This window comes from Danio aesculapii, chromosome 18 (assembly GCF_903798145.1).
Source record: "Danio aesculapii chromosome 18, fDanAes4.1, whole genome shotgun sequence".
Lineage (NCBI taxonomy): Eukaryota > Metazoa > Chordata > Actinopteri > Cypriniformes > Danionidae > Danio > Danio aesculapii.
The window spans coordinates 35,246,962-35,267,579 of record NC_079452.1 but is presented as its reverse complement, the minus strand read 5'-3'; the positions used below and the strand labels follow the sequence as shown (position 1 = coordinate 35,267,579).

The window sequence follows — 20,618 nt, the reverse complement described above, 5'->3', positions numbered from 1 at the left end:
CCTACCTACAAACAAACTAAGTTACAAACAATAATTCCAATGAGAGCAATCATGTGGTTAATGTTGATCTTGTGTTGAGCCCAATGAGCCTTACATCTAAAAATAGAGCAAGGGTTTTTCTTTAGTTACATGGCTTTGACTCACACGCTGAAAATGGCGGACGTGAAACAACAAACTGAGGATATGGTGATGCGCGCCTGTCAATCAATATTGGTGGGCCGGAGGGACCACACTCCTACATCAAGTTGCGGTCGATCTGATAAACGCTCCAATTGGTCCACCGTTTTTATGCTGTTAAATTGAAAAAAAAAGGACTGGGTGTGTTTATATCACCCCAATATGTTGGTCTATACACTATACCTACACATATGTCTGTCCAAACAGATTGAAAATTTGTTGTTTTTTTACCATAGGTGACCTTTAAATAAATTTACTAAGGTTTACGAAGGTCAGTTTACTGGTGTTTATTAGCACTATTAACCCATTTTATGTCTGTGTTGTTAATAAATTACATACACTTTTTAATTTTTGGCTCTACACATTTATAACATATTTGTGGTCTTTTATGCACTGTATTGGAGATAATAAAAATGTTGTATTTATTTAATTTGTGATTGTCACTAGACCACTTAGAGAACTTTCCAGCTTTGCACTTTTATGGGATCACATTCTCATGCTCATTTGCCCTTTTTAGTAAATCTGTCCCAAAATGTATCTGAGAAAAATTCATTTGCTGTTTCTTTAATTAGAATGTGTTTAAAATCGTGGTTCCATTGGGGACTGATATTTGTGTTCCTATCTTTCTCTCTCTCTCTCTCTTACACACACCTGAGCTTCACAGCCTGTGATAACATGCCCAGCACACCAGGGACAGTACGGATGCTAACACAGCCATCTAAACCTCCCATCCACACACACACACACACACTCTGTCCTTTGCAGATCTTCGTCCTCATCAATAGTTAAAGAGCTCCTTTTCCATCAACTCAGGTAATCCAAAATAATCATGCACTGTTAAGAATTTCCTGTAGAATCTACAGTAACTTACTGGCAGCAAATCAATAAAAGTAAAATACTGTATTCACATCTTGCTGTATATATATATTTAAAGTATTGTATATATTTACTGTAAAATATACAGTACTTTTCACAATGCAACTGTAAAATACAGTAATATACAGCATAACTGTCCTAAAGTAAACTTCAGTACATATTACAGTTTAGTTTGCCAGTAACTTACTGTAAATCAAATACTGACATAATATTGTATTTAAATTTACAGCACTATTTTCCTTGCTGTGTATGCATTTACTGTATTGTATATCTTTACTGTAAAATATACAGTAAATTTCACAATGCAACTTTAAAATACAGTAACATACTGCATAACTTAAAATTCAGTTCATTTTACAGTTCAGTTCACCAGTAACTTACTGCAAATCAATTGGTGGCAAAATACTGTATTCACATTTACAGCACCATTTAGCTTACTGTTTATGCATTTACAGTATTGTATATATTTACTATACCATTTTTACAATGCAACTTTAAAATACAGTAACATACAACATAACTGTCCTACAGTAAAAATCAGTTCATATTACAGTTCAGTTTGACAGTAACTTACTGTAAATAAATTACAGCAGAAATAATGTATATACATTTACAGCACCATTTCTCTTGCTGTATATTTATTTAAAGCATTGAATATCCTTACTTTAAAATATACAGTAATTTCCACAAAGCAACTTTAAAATACAGTAACATACTGCAGAATGTACAACAGAAAATACAGTTCATATTACAGTTAAGTTTGCCAGTAAATCAATTACTGACAAAATACTGCATTTAAATTTACAGTACTATTTACCTTGCTGCGTATGCATTTACAGTATTGTATATCTTTAATGTAAAATATTCAGTAATTTTCACAATGCAACTTTAAAATACAGTAACACACTGTAAACCTGTCCTACAGTACAATACAGTTCATATTACAGTTCAGTTTGCCAGTAACTTGCTGTAAATAAATTACAGTAAAATACTGTATTTACATTTACAGCACCATTTATCTTGCTGTACATTTATTTAAAGTATTGTATATTTTTACTGTAAAATATACAACAATTTTCACAATGCAGCTTTAAAATACAGTAACACACTGCATAACTATCCTACAGTAAAGTTCGGTTCATATTACAGTTCAGTTCGCCTGTAAATCTATTACTGACAAAGATACTGCATTTAAATGTACAGTACTATTGACCTTGCTGTGTATGCATTTACAGTATTGTATTTCTTTAATGTAAAATATTCAGTAATTTTCACAATGCAATTAAATACTGTGTAATTTACAAAAATTGTTAACAGTGTGTGCATTAAATTAGTGTCTGCTAAACGTCTGGTACTCACCACTTCATCCGATATGAAGTCGATAAAGCCAGGCAGTATCAGGAAATCACTGAATGGAGAAGGACAGATGGCACAGTTAGGCAGCAACAATGACCTTTAGCTCAGCAATTTATGAATCACAACATTATCAAAATTACTAAACGCTTATATACACACTCAAATCTGTGTCAAATACAGCGGAACCACTCAAAACATAAAACAAAACACAGATGATTCTGAATATCAGTTGCTATTACTATGTGGATGGATTTATGCAAACACAACAACACAAATGACTACAGTATACTATATAAATATGGGAAGAGAAAAGTTACAGTGATTTATGGTGCCACAAAAAGATTTTTAGCATTGTTTTTTGAGAATCCTGAAAGCAAATGCATTACAGTTAGCCAAAGTACTGAAAATCTGCTGCTTTAATTGTTGATAATTAGGAATGATTCCTGAAGGATCATGTGACTGTAAAGACTGATATAATCATTTTGATTCAGCTTCGCATCCCAGGAATATTTTTAATTACATATTCAAATAATGATCAGTTATTTTAATGGGCACCTATGATGGAAATCTTGTGTATGTATAATGTGTCCACTGTCATATTGGAGTAATAGTAACACAATAAGTCTCTTTTTTAAAATTTCCTGACGCTAAAATAGGATCTAAATCCTTGTGATTTGGAGGCCCACCGCAATGTAATGTAGGAGTGTGGTTTTCCCCGCCCACCGAACTGATTGACAGGCACCATGTCAGCATAATAAAATGTATGCACATGTCCACAAAACATTTTTTTTTTTACAAATAAACTGGGATTAAAATATTTGTTACAACTCAATTGTGATCTTTTTAAGTTTAAAACATTTTTAAAACAGAGCATGTTTGTAATAAAGAGAGTAAAATCACTATATAATTCTTAACCACTATAATCACTATACTGCAAACGTGTCAGTAAACACACATATATGTGTGTGTGTGTGTGTGTGTACTGCAAAAGGTATTTGTGTGAGACTCATCATTTCAGAAAGGCTTGAATAAACCATCACAAATACTTGAAATAAACTTACTAGGTATTTTTGACTAATGAGCAATTTCAGATTCATCCGAGTCTGTCTCTATCACTGACTGATGTTTATCTGATGTTACGTGTGATGAGAAGCAGACACACACCTCGGATCGGTGGGTGGGGAGAAGCAGCTCATTTGGATTTAAAGCCACAGGCTACAAAAACAGCTACAATGTATTCAGACTATGATAAATAATCTGATGGGTATTTGAGCTGAAACTTTACAGACACATTCTGAAGACACCAAAGGAGTAAAATAGGAGCCCTTTCAGTCAATTAACATATTGCATTTTAATTAGAAAAGTCCTGGTGACTTTTTTTTAAACTATAAGCAAATGATTGATAGTGTATTGTACACTGAAAAAAACATTAATTGGTTTTACAAATTTCTTTAAGGTAACTGCCTGGTTGCAAACAATTTATATGGGCTGAATTTAAACTTGAAATTAAGTTGAACATTTCTAAATTTAATTTGTTTAAATTCAGCCCATGGCAGCACAGTGGCTCAGTGGTTAGCATTGTCGCCTCACAGCAAGAAGGTCGCTGGTTCGAGTCCCGTCTGGGCAAGTTGGCATTTCTGTGTTGCATGTTCTCCCCGTGTTGGCGTGGATTTCCTCTGGGTGCTCCGGTTTCCCCCACAGTCCAAAGACATGTGGTATAGGTTATTTGAATACACTAAGTTGGCTGTTGTGTATGAGTGTGTGAATGAGTGTTGTCCTTCTGGAGCCTCGAACACATAGCATTGAGTTGATCTAGCTGCTGACTAATCTCTGTAGCACAGGACTCGAGGTTTCCGATGTGAAGATCATGATCAGCCACCGTGGATTGAATATTATCTAGCTTCGCTGCCGAATTTTCAAAAGATGTTTTAAAATCCTCAGCGATCGAGGCTCTAAGGTCGTTCTGTAACGCATGAATCTCGGCTAATGTGACGTTAGCACTCAGAGAGTGCAGAGTGGAGAGAGCCTTCTCTTTCTTTATCGACCTGTCTGCCTCTTTCTTTTGACATTTCAAAAGCAAAATAAGTCACAGAACAGTAGGTAAACGAATACTGTCAGATACCAACAAAAGCACTGATGTTAAAAGACAAAACTGAAAGGTTTTTTTGGGAGAGGATCACGTGCATGATTACTCTTCAGGTGCCATAACCGGAAATTGTGTAAATGAGAGTGTGTATGGTGTTCCCCAGTACTGGGTTCAGGCATTGGAAGGGGATCCGCTGTGTAAAACATATGCTGGAATAGTTGCCGGTTCATTTCACTGTGGCGACCTCTTAAATAGAGACTAAGGTGAAGAAAAATGAATGAATGAATGAAATTCAGCCCATATAAATTGTATATTTACAGTATATGCAGTAACAGTATATAACAGTTACTGTATACCGTGAAATATATGTAGTTTTGCCTGTAACATGCAATGAACTTGGACACATACAGTACAGTACAACTCTGGTCTTGTCAAGATGAGTTATATAATCTACTTAAGATGTGGCATACAGAGACGTCCTGTTAATGTTCTTAACAGTGTCACCAATGTCACAAGCACAAACACAAAGTGTCCTTCTATAAACGAGTGTGAGCAAACAAAACTAGATAAGACATGTAGGCAATTTTACCCAGACTACCATTCAAAAGAAGTCTCTTTCTCTCATCAATGCTACAGATATTTAATCAAAAATCAGAAATAAAAAAGTATAATTGTGACATTTTCTTTGACAATTTAAATAGGTATTTTCCACTTGAATACATTTTTAAAACCTAATTTACAGAAGAGTTGGCAAAGCAGAGCTTTCAGATGATCCTTCAGAAATCAGTCTAGTTTGAAACTTTGTTAAAGACATATTAATTATTACAACTATCAAAAAACACCTGTGCTGCTTAATATCATATTTGTAAAATCTTTGGTCAATAAAAAAGGGCAGCTTTTATTTAAATTTGCATTCTTTGTCATTATAATTCAATAAATTATAAGTTATGCAATTTTATGATTTTGCGTCTAAACAATTTAATGCATGAAAAGTATTAGAGCACAATAATAATTTGATACAGGAAAAATGGGACTTGATTTGTTTGTCTCAGGAGGATGTGTTAGAAGGCACAGTTCAGTATCCCGTCCCTTGTGGCCTTACGCTCATAAAACCTCCATTAGACCAGATTAAACACTCCAGCCCACATGATAAAAATAGACACGTAAAACACTGTTCTGCCAACAAGACTTTTCAGAAGGCTGGGAGAATGTAAACAAATAAAAAGCCCAAATGTCTATAAAACATATTGATATTAAAGAGGTCCTGCAATGAGAAATCTAAATTCGCTTGATCTTTTGACTCATTAGGGTTTTTTTTGCTATTAAAACATCATGCATGTTTCAGAATGCAAAACTTTAGCATAATGGATTTTAGCCCATAACGTTTTCAGCCAAAAATGCCTGTTTGCTTACAGGACACGTTTTTGTGTGTGAACACTAGGCATGGGACGATAACCGGTTTCAAGGTTTATCGTGGTTTGAAAAAGTCAATGTTTTAAAAGCGGCAAAATTTTCTGCTATACAGTTCCTAAGATTTAAGATTGTCAGATGTTTGTGAGTGTGTGTGTGTGTGTGTGTGTGTGTGTGTGTGTGTGTGTGTGTGTGTGTGTGGGTGTGTGTTTGTGTGTGTGTGTGTGTGTGTGTGTGTGTGTGTGTGTGTGTGTGTGTGTGTGTGTGTGTCTGTCTGTGTTTTAGTTTTTTAGGTCAACAGTATCTCCAGCAGAAATTATATCCAAAGATGCAGTTTTAAATTGTAAAGAAATCTAAGTTTTTGAAACTAATGAAGACAGCAGAAGTTAATGATTCATTTAGCCTGACATGTTTACTGCTGCAAAATATTTTAAATGTTTCTCAAATTAAAATATATTGTGTTCAAAGGGGAAAAAGTTTTAGTTTTTCAAGAGTAATTAAGGATGAGCTGCCTTTATGTTACCCAAAGATTGGTGCAAACTAAACTTAAATTTAACTGGCTAGCTGGCCAATCCAGCTTCGTGGTACAGGCCCCCAGGGGTCCATTCTTCGTACATGGATTACTCAATTAGCTGGATTTGGTTATTGACAATTTGAAATGATCCAGGATTGTTTCGTTCGTCAAAACTCATCCAAGAGGTGCTGTTATAGCAACAGGTCTGGTGGCTCAAACCTGCTGGGGAGCAGCAGCTTATTTCATCTAAACAGGATTAGATCGAGTTTTTTCAAGCAAAGGTAATACTGAAAGTATGTACCAAATGCTGATATTTTCTTATAGTAGTAGTTATATACACTTGGAAAAATATTAGTAAAAATAAATAAATGAAATATTTAGTTTCAGTTTAAGTTTAAAAAATATAAATAAATAAAACTTATGCAATCTGCACTTCGGGGTGGTTCTCCCCAAGGGTTTCAAAGAGAACATTTCTTAATATTTTTAGACACAAACACATATTTTAAGTTACCAACCAGCTTTAGTACAATTTGTGTGTGATAATAGACATGCACAATATTTGACTGTTTTTTTAAAGGAATAATAATTTATGCAGTCATACACATGTTTTGACCACTAATATGACGGTGATTTGATGCTTCACTAAAGTTGCAGAAACTTTTACCGATGTCAAAATGCTTTTTTTGATGCAAAATTAATTTAAACAGCCAGTTATTCCTTACGACAATTAAGAAACAAATAGGCCTAGGCTACTATAATAAAGAAAGTCTGCTCTAACCGTAAAACTAAACAAATTGCTCAATACTCTTGACACACGAAAGTGTAAAGCCTGCAGCCCACAACAAATGTGAAAAATTATTGCGTTTCATATTTAACAAACCGTTTACTACGAATTTTATGTAATTTTGCTCACATGGATAATTGAATATTAATCAGATGATGTCATTATCCTACTGTGCTGTCAGCCAATCGTTGCATTGCTGATCATGATTTCGAGGATCAATAGATCTGTCCTTCACAACACACGCAGCGATCTCAGATCAATTCATCCAGACATTTTAATCTGATTCGCAAACTTGTTTGAAGAACCAACTTAGCCAGAGATCAGTTATCAAGATTAAAAGATCCAGGATCTGCCAAATCAACTTAGATCATTTAAGCAAGATATGAAGAACGCACCACTGGTCTACACAAAAACCAAACAATAATGATGCTCTGAAGACAGCGAAACTCTATGCTGTGACAAGCTTAAGATAAACAGTCACTACTTGCTTCTGATCCCAACATTAGTGGATAAACTTTAAAATGAAATGTTATGAAGTTCCAAAACTTTTGAGTAGGAACTTGGTCCTTTGTTTACTTCATTTTACCACAGTTGTGTTTACAAACCAGGCACGATTCCATGCTGAGTTTTCAGAAAGATTGACAGTGCTGTGCGAGTAAGTGTGAGTAACTTTTTTTATGTTAACTTCACTTTGTCTACTGTTACAGATCATTCAATATGTATTGAGCATTTACTCATTTTCAAGCTAAATCACATCAGCTATAAAAGCACTGTCAAACATACTGTACATGCAAAAGTTTGACTGGTAGACATACAGCCATAATTTTTCAAACTTTCGAAATATCTTACAGTTTTTCTCAGTGGCTTTGGTGCATTTCTCACAACACTGTTTACATTTGCACAACATTTAATGCATTTCTCAAAACAGTTAGTCATTTGTGCACATCATAGTAGCAGTTTCTCATTCCTTCCAACAACTTGCAAATGCTTTAGGACGTGCATCAATTGCTTTCAAACAAATCTCTGCTGTTTTATAACATTATCATTTGCTTATGTCATGTCAGTTAAAATTGACTAAACTTAAATTAATTGCTGAATAGTCATTTCATATAAAACTAATAGTCCTCATTTCATTACTTGAGTCATTACATACAAAAATGCAGAACTGGTTGTCAATATCTGTCAAGCTAATTTTATTAAACAAAAAGTCAATCTTTTTTCTCCCTGAAAATGTCTTCTAAATTAAACAATTACATGAATGACTGACAGACCTATGTATGTTTTAGGTTCAGCTCTAATATGTACTGCAGTATTGTTAAGAGTTATGTGCAGCTCTACCCAAATGAAGTTTATGTTTGGTGTAAATAAGGGTGTATTTATTCTTTTGAACAATACTGTGAATAAATTATAATTGCAAAGAGCAAATGCAGTAAAAGGTGAAACATATATATTCAGAGTGTTGTACCTCACTAAATGCAGTGATGTCTGACTTTTACTGTAGTTTTCAAATGGCTGTGCAAATAGTATATAGTGTTGTCTTGAGCATTATCAGGAAGTGTCACCTAAATCTGACTTTTTTGCATTGGATTAAATGTACAAAGTAAACTTTCATAATGAAAACATGACAAAGCCATTTGACTCTCTTGTTCATAAACAATGGTGCAGGACTTTTCTTCTTGATGACACTGACACTTTCATTGACATGAATACTTACTTTTGAGGAATGAGCTCTCCATTTAGAGCAAGTGACACGCTTTTGCAGGTTATCAACTAGGTTTAGCAGTTTGTACTAATTGTTTTGAGAAATGCCATAACTGTTGTGCAAATGTAAATAGTGTTTTGAGAAATGCCTCTGAGAAAAACTGTAAATAAGCAACTGTTAGCCAATCATACAATGGGATTTTAACTTGCGAGTCTCCAATCCGATCAATCAAACCAAGTACAGAAAATACCTTGTAAATTCTAAATTACAATAACTTTTAATGCAAAAATTATAGTAACATTAGAAGTGGACCTCAGAGAATAATGCAAAACCATTAAAGACAGTTCATGACCCATTTAGAGCATATGATGAGCAAGCAATGACATCTGTGTTGTGATTAAGAGAGGCTACACATGCACTCTGCTTTTTGCATTGTCCCATAAACATAGGCTGCATGTGCTGGGACTGAGCACTTGAGCTCCCCGTTGCTATGGAGATGTGGTTGCCATGGAGCTGAGAGCCATCTCACTGACAGATGTCCAGAGAGATGCCTACCTAGAGTGCATGTGCATTTATGTGTGTGTCAGGGTGAATCGAAACATCATAGGAGCTGTTTTGACAATACGGTTTCGCTGTGCTTGTTAGTCTATTTGGCGCATCATGATAGTGGTTCTGTAAAATGTATAAGGCAGGAAAGCTGTGCATATGATTTCTGACTTACTTGTATGTGAGACCATCACCGATGGCAAAGAGTTGCTGGGCAGTGAGTCCATCCTCTGGAACATACCCTGTGCCCCCGCTGATCAGGTAATCGGCCATGCTACAAACATGCACACATACAACAAAGAAGTTGGAACACATGCACTTGACATATAGATTCAACTTTATCATCAGCACTGCCAACCATACACAATCAAAATTAAATTATATGCATAGTGCAAACAGAAGATGTTGTGTGCATAAACCAAGTGTGTAACACCTTTAAACCAGCTTGGATAAGTCAGGCAGAAATAGCACATGTCTGAAACTCTGGCAGTGCATCATTTACAACAGACCATTTTAATTATTCATTCATTTCTTTTCAGCTTAATCTCTTAATTAATCAGGGGTCCCCACAGCGGAATGAACTGCCAACTTATCCAGCATATGTTTTACACAGCAGAAGCCCTTCCAGCTGCAACCCATCACTGGGAAACATCATCCATTCACACTCATTCACACACATATACTACAGACAATTTAGCTTACCCAATTCACCTATACCACATGTCTTCGGAGACAAGTCCAAAGACCCGGTGGAAACCCACACGAACATGGGGAGAACATGCAAACTCCACACAGAAATGTCAACTGAGCCAGCCGAGGCTCGAACCAGCGACCTTCTTGCTGTCTTGTGCAATCGTGCTACCCACTGAGCCATCGTGACACCCCATTTTAATTAAATTAAGAGTTATTTAGAAAATATTTTTACTTTATTGTACAAAAATCCATGTCTGAATGAAAGATAAATGTCAAAATATTTGTACATTTTTAAAACATTATGGGACGTTCTACCAGAAACGTACATTTTCACTTATAAAAAATGGGACAGGGCCTGACTTCAGCTTGTCGTCCTCAAAAAAATCATACAAAAACAAGCATAAAATCAAACAATTCAATGATAGAACGCATTCTTGATCACCGTCAGCTTCTCCTCCATCAGATAATGTACTTCCGAGTCATAATAGTCATTTATGTTAAATTTAATGCAAATGTGACAGGACTAACAGAAACACAGGGACAATTGTAAAATAGTATTTATTTGTAGAATTTAATTCTAATTCCATGTTTTTAATCAATTGATGTGAATTATGACAACTTAAAATTGATGGTTCTGAAGGTTTATTTCTTCTAAATAAATTGTTTTTAGCAACAAAACCATTAAAGCTGTAGGTTCAATTGGGCTGAGGAAATGGACAGGGTTTGTACATTTGTAAAGTGTTTTTAATAAAGAAAAAAAAATCTGAGAACCAAATGAATGACGTACTCCTTTACAGAACAACTCACAGAAGTCAACTATCAGTTCATTTTAGAAATTTGTGGGATGAAATCCTTTTTATTCACTGTATTTATGTTATCACTGTATTTATGTTGTATTGTGTTTTTATTTCAGGGACAGCTAATGTATGGAAAGTACAGGTAGAGTCCCTTAAATGTTTTTCAGTACACACATAACTGAATTAAATCTGTATTATTCACTAATAGTAACATAATAAAAGCATAAATAGATAGATAGATGGATGGATGGACGGACGGACAGACGGGCGGACTGACGGACGGACGGACGGGCGGACAGACAGACAGACCGACAGACAGACATTTAGATGGTACACAGACAGACGGATAGATGGATAGATGGATAGATAGATAGATAGATAGATAGATAGATAGATAGATAGATGGTACACAGACAGACAGACCGACCGACCGACAGACCGACAGACAGACAGACAGACAGACAGACAGACAGATGGTACACAGACGGACGGACGGACGGACGGACGGACGGACGGACGGACGGACGGACGGACGGACAGACAGACAGACAGACAGACAGACAGACAGACAGACAGACAGACAGACAGACAGATAGATAGATAGATAGATAGATAGATAGATAGATAGATGGTACACAGACAGACAGACAGACAGACAGACAGACAGACAGACAGATAGATAGATAGATAGATAGATAGATAGATAGATAGATAGATAGATAGATAGATAGATAGATAGATAGATAGATGGTACACAGACAGACAGACAGACAGACAGACAGACAGACAGACAGATAGATAGATAGATAGATAGATAGATAGATAGATAGATAGATAGATAGATAGATAGATAGATAGATAGATAGATAGACCACGAAGATATTAATAATAGCAAAGCAAACAACAGCAACATGCTTTCACAAAATTACCCACGACACATTTATAAAATGAAAATACATTCAAGCTAAGAATTTAAATAGTGAATTTGTGTTGTACTAAAACTTGACTTTAGTTAATGACGAGCCATGAAGCTTAAATTTAAAAGCGTGTTAGGTAGAAATAACAAAAAATAAATCCACTTACAGTCTCGAGTTACTTTCTCTTTCGGAACAGTGTAATGAACACACTTCCTTCTGCTGAATATTCGCCCCCATATACAGTATTTCACATGACGACTGCTACATATTTATATTAAAGTGCGTGCTAGATCAACGCGGGGTTCACCAGTCTCTCCTCCCGCGCAGTGGAGCTCTGAAAAAGGTGAAGCCGCTCTGGATGAAAGGGCTCCGAGCTCGTGGTGAGACGCGCAGTGTGTGTGTGTGTGTGTGTGTGTGTGTGTGTGTGTGTGTGTGTGTGTGTGTTTACAGACAGAAAACCGCGTGAACTGAAGTCACATGATACTTGCTCGCTTTAACGACAGGGAGAGATGATGATGCGATGGTACTGAAAACTCCTCAAACCTGTTTATAAACATTTTTCGAGACCAGTTTTTGAAAATATTGTAAGGGAAAATCAGAAGTAAAATATTTATTTACTATTAGTATTTTGGTGTTTGTAGAAGGCATATAACGTGCATTATTTGCTCGTTTCACCTGATATAAGTCAATATAAAAAGAGAGAGAAAACGCAAAATGTCTTTATAAGTCGCACTAGACTCAACAAGCAACACAGGTGCAGTCAGATTCGTAAACAAATCGTTTTGAGTCGGATCTTTTCAATGAATCGATTGAATTGGTTCACTAGATTGACATCAACAACGCGTGTTGTCTGATTATTCGAGCTTAAAGGGATAGTTCACCCAAAACTGAACATTCTGTCATAATTTTCTCTCACAGTTTGCTCGTTCTTAACCTGTCTGATTTTGTATCTTCTATTGAACACAAACGTAGATATCTTGAAGAATGTTGGAAACCCGTAACACTTGTTTTTCCTATACATGGAGGTCATGGTTAAAATTGTTCAGATTTTTTCAAAATATTTTTGTTAGTGCTCTATAAACTCTGAAAAATTTTGGAACCACTTGAAGGTGAGTAAATGGTGTGTAAAATGTATTGTTTGAGTGAACTATGCTTTAAACTCAGTGAATCAAGAATGACTTTTATGAATGTGTTATTTATAATAAAGGCAAATTCTAAATATTGTATGCATAAATCACCTTTTAAGCCAAGACATACCTGCAACAGAACTAAAAACATCACTTGGAATTGCGAATACTTGTTTAAAATCTGTTATAAGGCATACGATTGGCTGAAACTATGCAATATGACGTCTCCTATGAAAGGAACTATGGTTTTTATTATAGTAAAAAGGTTGTAACCATGTGTTTTGGCACATTGATTACATTTGTATAACCACTGTTGTATTACAAATGTGGTTAAATTAGGGTTAGTACAGCAAAACCACAATGAATTTGTGGTTTACTATGCATACTATAACATTTTTAAGTGGGGATATCAATCATTTTTTAACCAGTTACCTTTATGCTTGTATATTTCTATCTTTTAAAATTTATATTATATTATATTATATTATATTATATTATATTATATTATATTATATTATATTATATTATATTATATTATATTATATTATTTTTAAAAAGCTGTGGCTTTCAATCACATAACAAAATGCTTTTTAAGGTATATTTTGTCCTATCAAGAGATTGCACTGTTTGAGTAATATTTAACAACTTAGTAGAGCATCTTAGACTTGATTTACAACACAGGTCTGAAATGCATTAGAGTTGCACTGCATTTAACTGCAGATAAAACCTCTTTAAGTATATAGGCAGCATCTAACACTCAAATGACCCTAAGTGGTTCTGCCATCTATTCCTGATGGACATTTAATCTTGCCCTCTTAACATACACAGACGTGCTGTTCTTTCCTGGTGGGATTTATACTCTAAACGGGAGATTAGACCTAAACAGTGCTCTATCAATGTAATCCTTCGTTAAAGTTCTCTTCTCATCTGTTGAGAGAAGCGAAGCTAATGGGAAAGAGAAAACATGTGATGGAAAAATAACTGTAATGGAAAAGTCCCTCTGGATTTCGATCGTTTTACTTCACTGTTTTTCATCTGATCTATATGGAACAGTGAGTATTGTATTCAGATTATTCATAACATGGGAGATGTTTAAGATGCTCTGAAGTAGCTAACCGATTATCATGGATGATTGTTGGTGCAGATATTAAACATGTTTTATGATTATCGTTATCGGCCATTTTCAAAACTGATTTGCAGATACATTTTGTAATAAATATAGTGTATAATGGTGCTCCATTTGAAAGCATTGCAGGTTTTAGTCACTTATAATGTGCATTTGGGGCAACAAAAAAAAAACATAAGAAGCATTTATGAACTTTTTGTCCAACAAAAGACAACATTTAACAACATGTTTTTGCTCCTAACTCAATTTGTAACATCAGTAAAAAATGATTCAGTGAAATGTGGCTTCTTACACAGATTAAGACACACAATATTTTACTTTACTGTATTCTACACAGTGGTTAGAGGTATGTCAATTAGCATTGAATTTATAAAAACACTTAGTTATAATGAAAATAGCTGAGATGGCTTGAAGAACTCCCATAAGAAGATAACCCATATTGTCATAATATGGTATTTTTCTTAATATTGCACAGGACCATGAGTCAATAATCAGTAATAACAAAGACTTTTGGTAATAATCGATATCAGCATATACCTTGAAAACATTGGTTATCGGTCAACCTCAAAAAGCAATTCTGAAAGTTTTTTTGCCCTTTTTTTTTTTTGTAATTTTTCCAACAGAAAAAGTTATTTGTTTGGAATATCAGTTATCAGTATACTTGATCTGTAATAATCAGTATTGGCATCACCCCTAATAAAACACATTTATGACCTTTTTTTTATCAGAGCCCTTTTTATTCTCAATTTTGACACTTTTTAATTTGATGTTTTTACAGCAAAAAGTTATCAGTTTAGAATATCGGTTATATCGGTATACTTGATCTGTAATAATCGGTACTGGCATCACCCCTAATTTTTGTTAGAACCCTTTTCTTTCTTAACTTTGACACTTTTTAATTTTACACTTTTACACCAGAAACAGTTAGAATATCGGTTATCCATATACTTTATCTGAAATAATAGTTTTTTTGCATGTGCAATAAAAAAACACGTTTATAAAAGTTTTTTTTTTAGAGAGCCCTTTTATTCTCAATTTGGACACTTTTAATTGACATTTTTTACACCAGAAAAAGTTATTCAGAGCCTTTGTTATTCCAAAGTTGTTGACTCTTTAATTCTGGATCAAACAAATACTAGTTACCCTCCTAGGGAACGAAGTGTCAACTGCATAGGGGAATCTGTGAACGAGGAAAGCCTTTGCTTGACCATTAGTGAAGCACTTGAGTCACAGGTGTTGGTGTCAAAGCTGGTATGAGATAACAAGCTATGATTCCAGATCTATAGCTGAAAACTCATGGGGTTTTTTGAAAAGGTGTCTTATGTGCTGAAAGTCAAAACAACACCACAGACTGGAGTTAGTGACTGGACTTTTAAATATAAACAGTTGAAGTCAGAATTATTAGCCCCCTGAATTATCAGCCGACCTGTTTTTTTTTTTTCCCCAATTTCAGTTTACCGGAGAGATTTTTTCAACACGTTTCTAAACATATTATTTTTAATAACTCATTTCTAATAACAGATTTATTTTATCTTTGCCATGATGACAGTAAATAAAATTTGACAAGATATTTTTTCAAGACACTTCTATCCAGCTTAAAGTGAAAAAATGTAAAAAAAAAAATTTAAAGGGCGGCCAATAATTTTGACTTCAACTATATATATATATATATACATAAATTTGATGCAAACTGATAAGAATATCAGGATACAATTCAATGACTCAGCCGAGGCTAGAATCAGCGACCTTCTTGCTGTGAGGCGATCATGCAACCCACTGCGCAACCGTGACGGCCCTATTTTTTTATTAATAAACTTTAAATGTAGAATATATATTTAACCAGTTCTGAGCAAAAAACTATTTAACTAAGTAATGGTTCTACAGTCTGTTATATACTATTACAGTTTATTTGGTTTAAATATAATTATTAATATATTTATTCATTATGCCATTTTTTCTAGTAATTTTCAGTCATTATATATATATATATATATATATATATATATATATATATATATATATATTATATATATATATATATATATATATATATATATATATATATATATATGAAAACTGATAAGAATAGCAGGGTACAATTATATTTAAAATAGCCAGTTTAGACAGGTTTACTGAACGGTGGTTTTGTTTTCTGAGTGAAAAAAAAAATTCACTAAATTTGTCAATTATGTTTTCAGCTGATTTATAATGAATGACTTGTTTTGACTGGAAAAAACATAGGTCATAATAGACAAAACAGAGCTTCTCCTCCTACTTCTCTCCCACTCACTCGCAGCTGTTCTTTTTCTATTATTCCATCTGCATTTTAAAGTCAAAACAAGTTTAAAAAATAAAGAAATGATTCACATGCCTAAACAAAAGAAACCAAAATGCACATGAATTATTCCCACAACAGTATTAATTATTAATAAGTCAAGATGCATTATTAATTGTTATTTAATATTTTAATAACTTAGCAAATAAAGTACATTAATGGACATGTTTTATAAATATACACAGAATATACTGTCTGTCATCATTTATATCATAAATAAATAAATAGCTAAATGAATGAAGTTACAATATATACAGTTTATATTAAAATGTATAATATGTTTTGTAAGTACACAAACATGTATGTACATTTGTATTTGTCAATCCTTTTAGTGTATATGACCAACAATAATGTCAAAACATTTAAACAAAAAAAACCCTACAGTTAAAAGTCAAAATTTGGGGGAAATAAACGACATCCGTTCGTTCGTTTGTTTGTTCGTTCAATCATTTTGTGGGGTTCATTCATTCGTTCATTCATTCATTCATTCATTCATTCATTCATTCATTCATTCATTCATTCATTCATTCATTCATTCATTCATTGAATCATTCAATCCATCAATAATTTTTAGGGGTTCGTTCAATCATTCATTCAATCAATCAATCAATCAATCAATCAATCAATCAATCAATCAATCAATCAATCAATCAATCAATCAATCAATCAATCAATCAATCAATCAATCAATCAATGATTTTGTGGGGTTCATTCAATGATTTAATCGACCATTCATTCATTCATTCATTCATTTATTTAATCAATCTATCGTTTTGTGGACTTCATTCAATCAACCAACCAACCAATCATTCATTTATTCAATCAATCAATCAATCAATCAATCAATCAATCAATCATTTTGTGGGGTTCATTCATTCAATCAATCATTTTTTGGGGTTCATTCATTCAGTCAATTTATAATTTTGAGTGGTTCATTCAATCAACCAACTAACCATCCAATCATCAATTAAATCAATCCATCGTTTTGTGCGGTTCATTTAATCATTCAATCAAACTACCAATAATTTATTCATTCAATTAATCAATCGTTTTTGTGGACTACAATCAACCAAACCATTCATTCATTCATTCATTCATTATTTGGGGTTCATTCATTCATTCAATCAATCAATTATTTAGAGCGATTCATTCAATCATTCAAACAACCAACCAACCAACCAACCAACCAACAATTCATTCATTAATTCAATCAATCAATCAATCAATCAATCAATCAATCAATCAATCAATCAATCAATCAATCAATTAATCAATCAATCAATCAATCGTTTTGTGGGGTTCATTTAATCATCTAATCTAGCAACCATTTATTCATGCATTCATTCATCCAATCAATCAATCAATCAATCAATCAATAAATCAAGCATTTTGTGGGGTTCATTCAATCATCCAATCTATCAACCATTCATTTATTCATTCATCCATCCATCCATCCAATCAATCAATTGCTTTATGGGCTTCATTCAATCAACAAATCATTCATTTATTCATTCATTCAATCATTCTTTTATTCATTCAATCACAGATCATTACTACACTGTTAAAGATGTGATTTGTGTTGGGACACCATGAAGGAATTAAGTTAACTTATTAGTTTATTACAAATGTTGGTGAATTGAACATAAAACAATTAAGTTGTGTGTTGTTTCAGCTTATAAGTAGTTTGATCAAACAGCAAACATCTTTTTTAATGCATTCTCTCACCTCTCAGGCTCATATCCTGCTTGTATACGGGTGGCACTGTAGCGCTGGGCGGCTGTCTCATGCCCGTGCCCATGCCCATGTAGTGTATTGTGAGTAAACGGGCCATTAAAGTGATGATCCGAGTCTCGTAAAGGCATCCGTGGTCTGGCCGGCTCCATATCCCCAACAATACGCCGGTAGTCAATCTGGTAGCCCTCCCTGTCCCCATCCACATAGCGTTCATACCCAAGCCCGTCCATGTCAACAAAATCCAGCGGGTCGCCCTCCACCGTGGCTCCGTTTGAGCCCAATCAATCACAAAGAAATCCTGATTTTCGTCTCTCCTCTTTCTGCGAGACCACCTTAGAGGCTCAGTGAATTAACTTTTGACCAAACTTTTCCACACAGCTTTAAAAAGAAAGCAAAATGTAAAATAAATAAATGAGAGCTGGGTGTCCTGAGTTAGATTTGTATCCAATTTGCATCGGCTATTAGCATCCTTCAAACCACAGGAGTTGTCAAGTACAAAGTAGTTTGCCTGTAGCAATTCAGATCAAGTTGGACTGATTTCCCAAAATTAAAAATGTCCAAGATGACTTTTTGGAGACAAGATGAAGATAAAAAAAATAAAAAAATAAAAAGTCAACAGATCACAGTAGCTCCAAACAGTAGTTAACCGGATGGAAGACCAGTAGAAATTGAATGAGCCTGTTTCTCTCCCTCTCTCTCTCTCTGTTTCACTTCAGCTAAGCTCTGTTTCTGACAGAAGCGCGTCACTTTCACAAAGAGGATTGCAGCATTAAGTGTGCATGTGTGTGGTTGTGTGTGTGTGCTTTAACAGGGGGAGGAACTTGTGTGTGCTTGCATGGTGTTCAGTAATGGAGCGAAGGACAAGGTTTTTACATGCCCCACCTCGTGTTTCTCCAAAGGTAACATTGCAGTGACAAAGCTTGCACTTGTGTAAATTAGAATACACATATTTGGGAGTCATAGTCATCTTTTTGAGCGTACATACAGTACATGCATGCACCTTTATCACTATGTATATGTACGCATAACCTAGAAACGGCTTTCTCACAAACAAAGTCAAATCCCAGGGTGCACTGATGGAGAGTGCTCAACCCTGGAGAGGATTCAGGTTGGAGCAACAGAAAGATGAAGAGAGAGGTTCTTGATGGACTAATTATGTGCAGACGCTCCATAAGAGGTGCTCAAGCTAAAACTGTGGCTTGAACAAACATGTTTGTTGCGCACAGCAAGGTTATTTTTGCATTTACTAATTTGCTTTAAAGGAGACCTATTATGTCCCTTTTTACAAGATGTGAAATAAGCCTCTGATGTCCCTACAGTGTGTATGTGAAGTTTCATCTCATAATACCCCATGGATAATGTCTTATAACTCTTTTAATCTGCTTCTTTTAGGCTTTGATCCAAATTGTGTCGTTTTGGTGACTGTCACTTTAAATTCAAATGAGACTGTGCTCCCCAGCACTCTTATCAAATAAGGGTGGAGCTACAAATGCCTATGTGTCAGCGTAGCAGCAGATTCAAAACAGGATTAATGTTATCTCTGTGAACAACTTAAAATGTTTAAAGAAGGTAGTCTATGGAGACTACAGTGTTCATTTGTGCATCTGAAAACTAGACATTTATAATGTCTCTTAGGCTGCGTTTACACTGCAGATCTTGATGGTCAATTCTGATTTTGTTACTGTATCCGATTTTTTTGCTGACCTGCTTACATCATCTTTTAAATGTGTCTCGTATTCGATTGTCTGCATTTACACAGCACACGGCAAAGGCGCAATGACCAGGAAAAAAAAAAGAGCGGGTGCTGACTGACAGCTGATAATAAAAGAACACTCTTTTCGTTGTTTACTATAGTTTCAAGAGTTCACACTTAGATAATGCTTAACTATTTTAGCAGGTTTGGCATGCTGTCCCGGGAGAGAACCCTGAGCTCGGAGATAGGTGAGCCCAGGGCTCCCGCCTGGTCGATAAGCATTAGGAGGGATATGAGATCAGGTAGTTCTCCATAACTTTCCAAGAATTTTACGTATTAGGTGCTTGTGAGTTTAACTTTTGTTGCATGTTTTTTGTGTGGGAGGAAACCGAAGTACCCAGGGAAAACCCACGCGAGCACGAGGAGAACAAACAAACTCCGGACAGAGAGTGTCGATTGGCTCTGTAGCTACCCGCCGGTTATTAAAACAATCCACGGTTCCAAATACTGATGTCCATATGCGTTTTCTTTATTGAACACCGTGAAAACTAAGAAATAAACAAACCGAATGTTTTACACAAACGAAAATCAAAAGGAACATCAAAATAAACAAATAATATACAACAAAAGTGTAGTTTACCGTGTTTGCCTGATAACCAGCTGTAGAATAAGCAGGAGCATTAGACAGGTGCCTGCGTTGAGATCTCACTTTGCTATCCATACAAACTCTCACAGGTTAAATCAA

General features: G+C 34.7%; 1 protein-coding gene across 4 annotated transcripts in view; it reads right to left on the bottom strand.

The window, feature by feature from the left end:
• Positions 1–18,958, bottom strand: part of impdh1a (IMP (inosine 5'-monophosphate) dehydrogenase 1a) — a 40,791-nt gene extending 21,833 nt beyond the window's left edge. For 2 of the 4 annotated variants that reach the window (XM_056477903.1, XM_056477904.1), the window contains exons 1-3: positions 12,025–12,279; positions 9,627–9,725; positions 2,413–2,461 (exon numbers count right to left, since the gene is read on the bottom strand). In XM_056477903.1, coding sequence (XP_056333878.1) covers positions 2,413–2,461; positions 9,627–9,725; positions 12,025–12,095 — 219 coding nt within the window. In that variant the 5' untranslated portion in view covers positions 12,096–12,279. Of the gene's footprint in view, positions 1–2,412; positions 2,462–9,626; positions 9,726–12,024; positions 12,281–18,171 lie in introns of those variants that run through there. The other 2 variants (XM_056477902.1, XM_056477905.1) reach the window with 2 other exon arrangements.
• Positions 18,959–20,618: the final 1,660 nt, after the last annotated feature.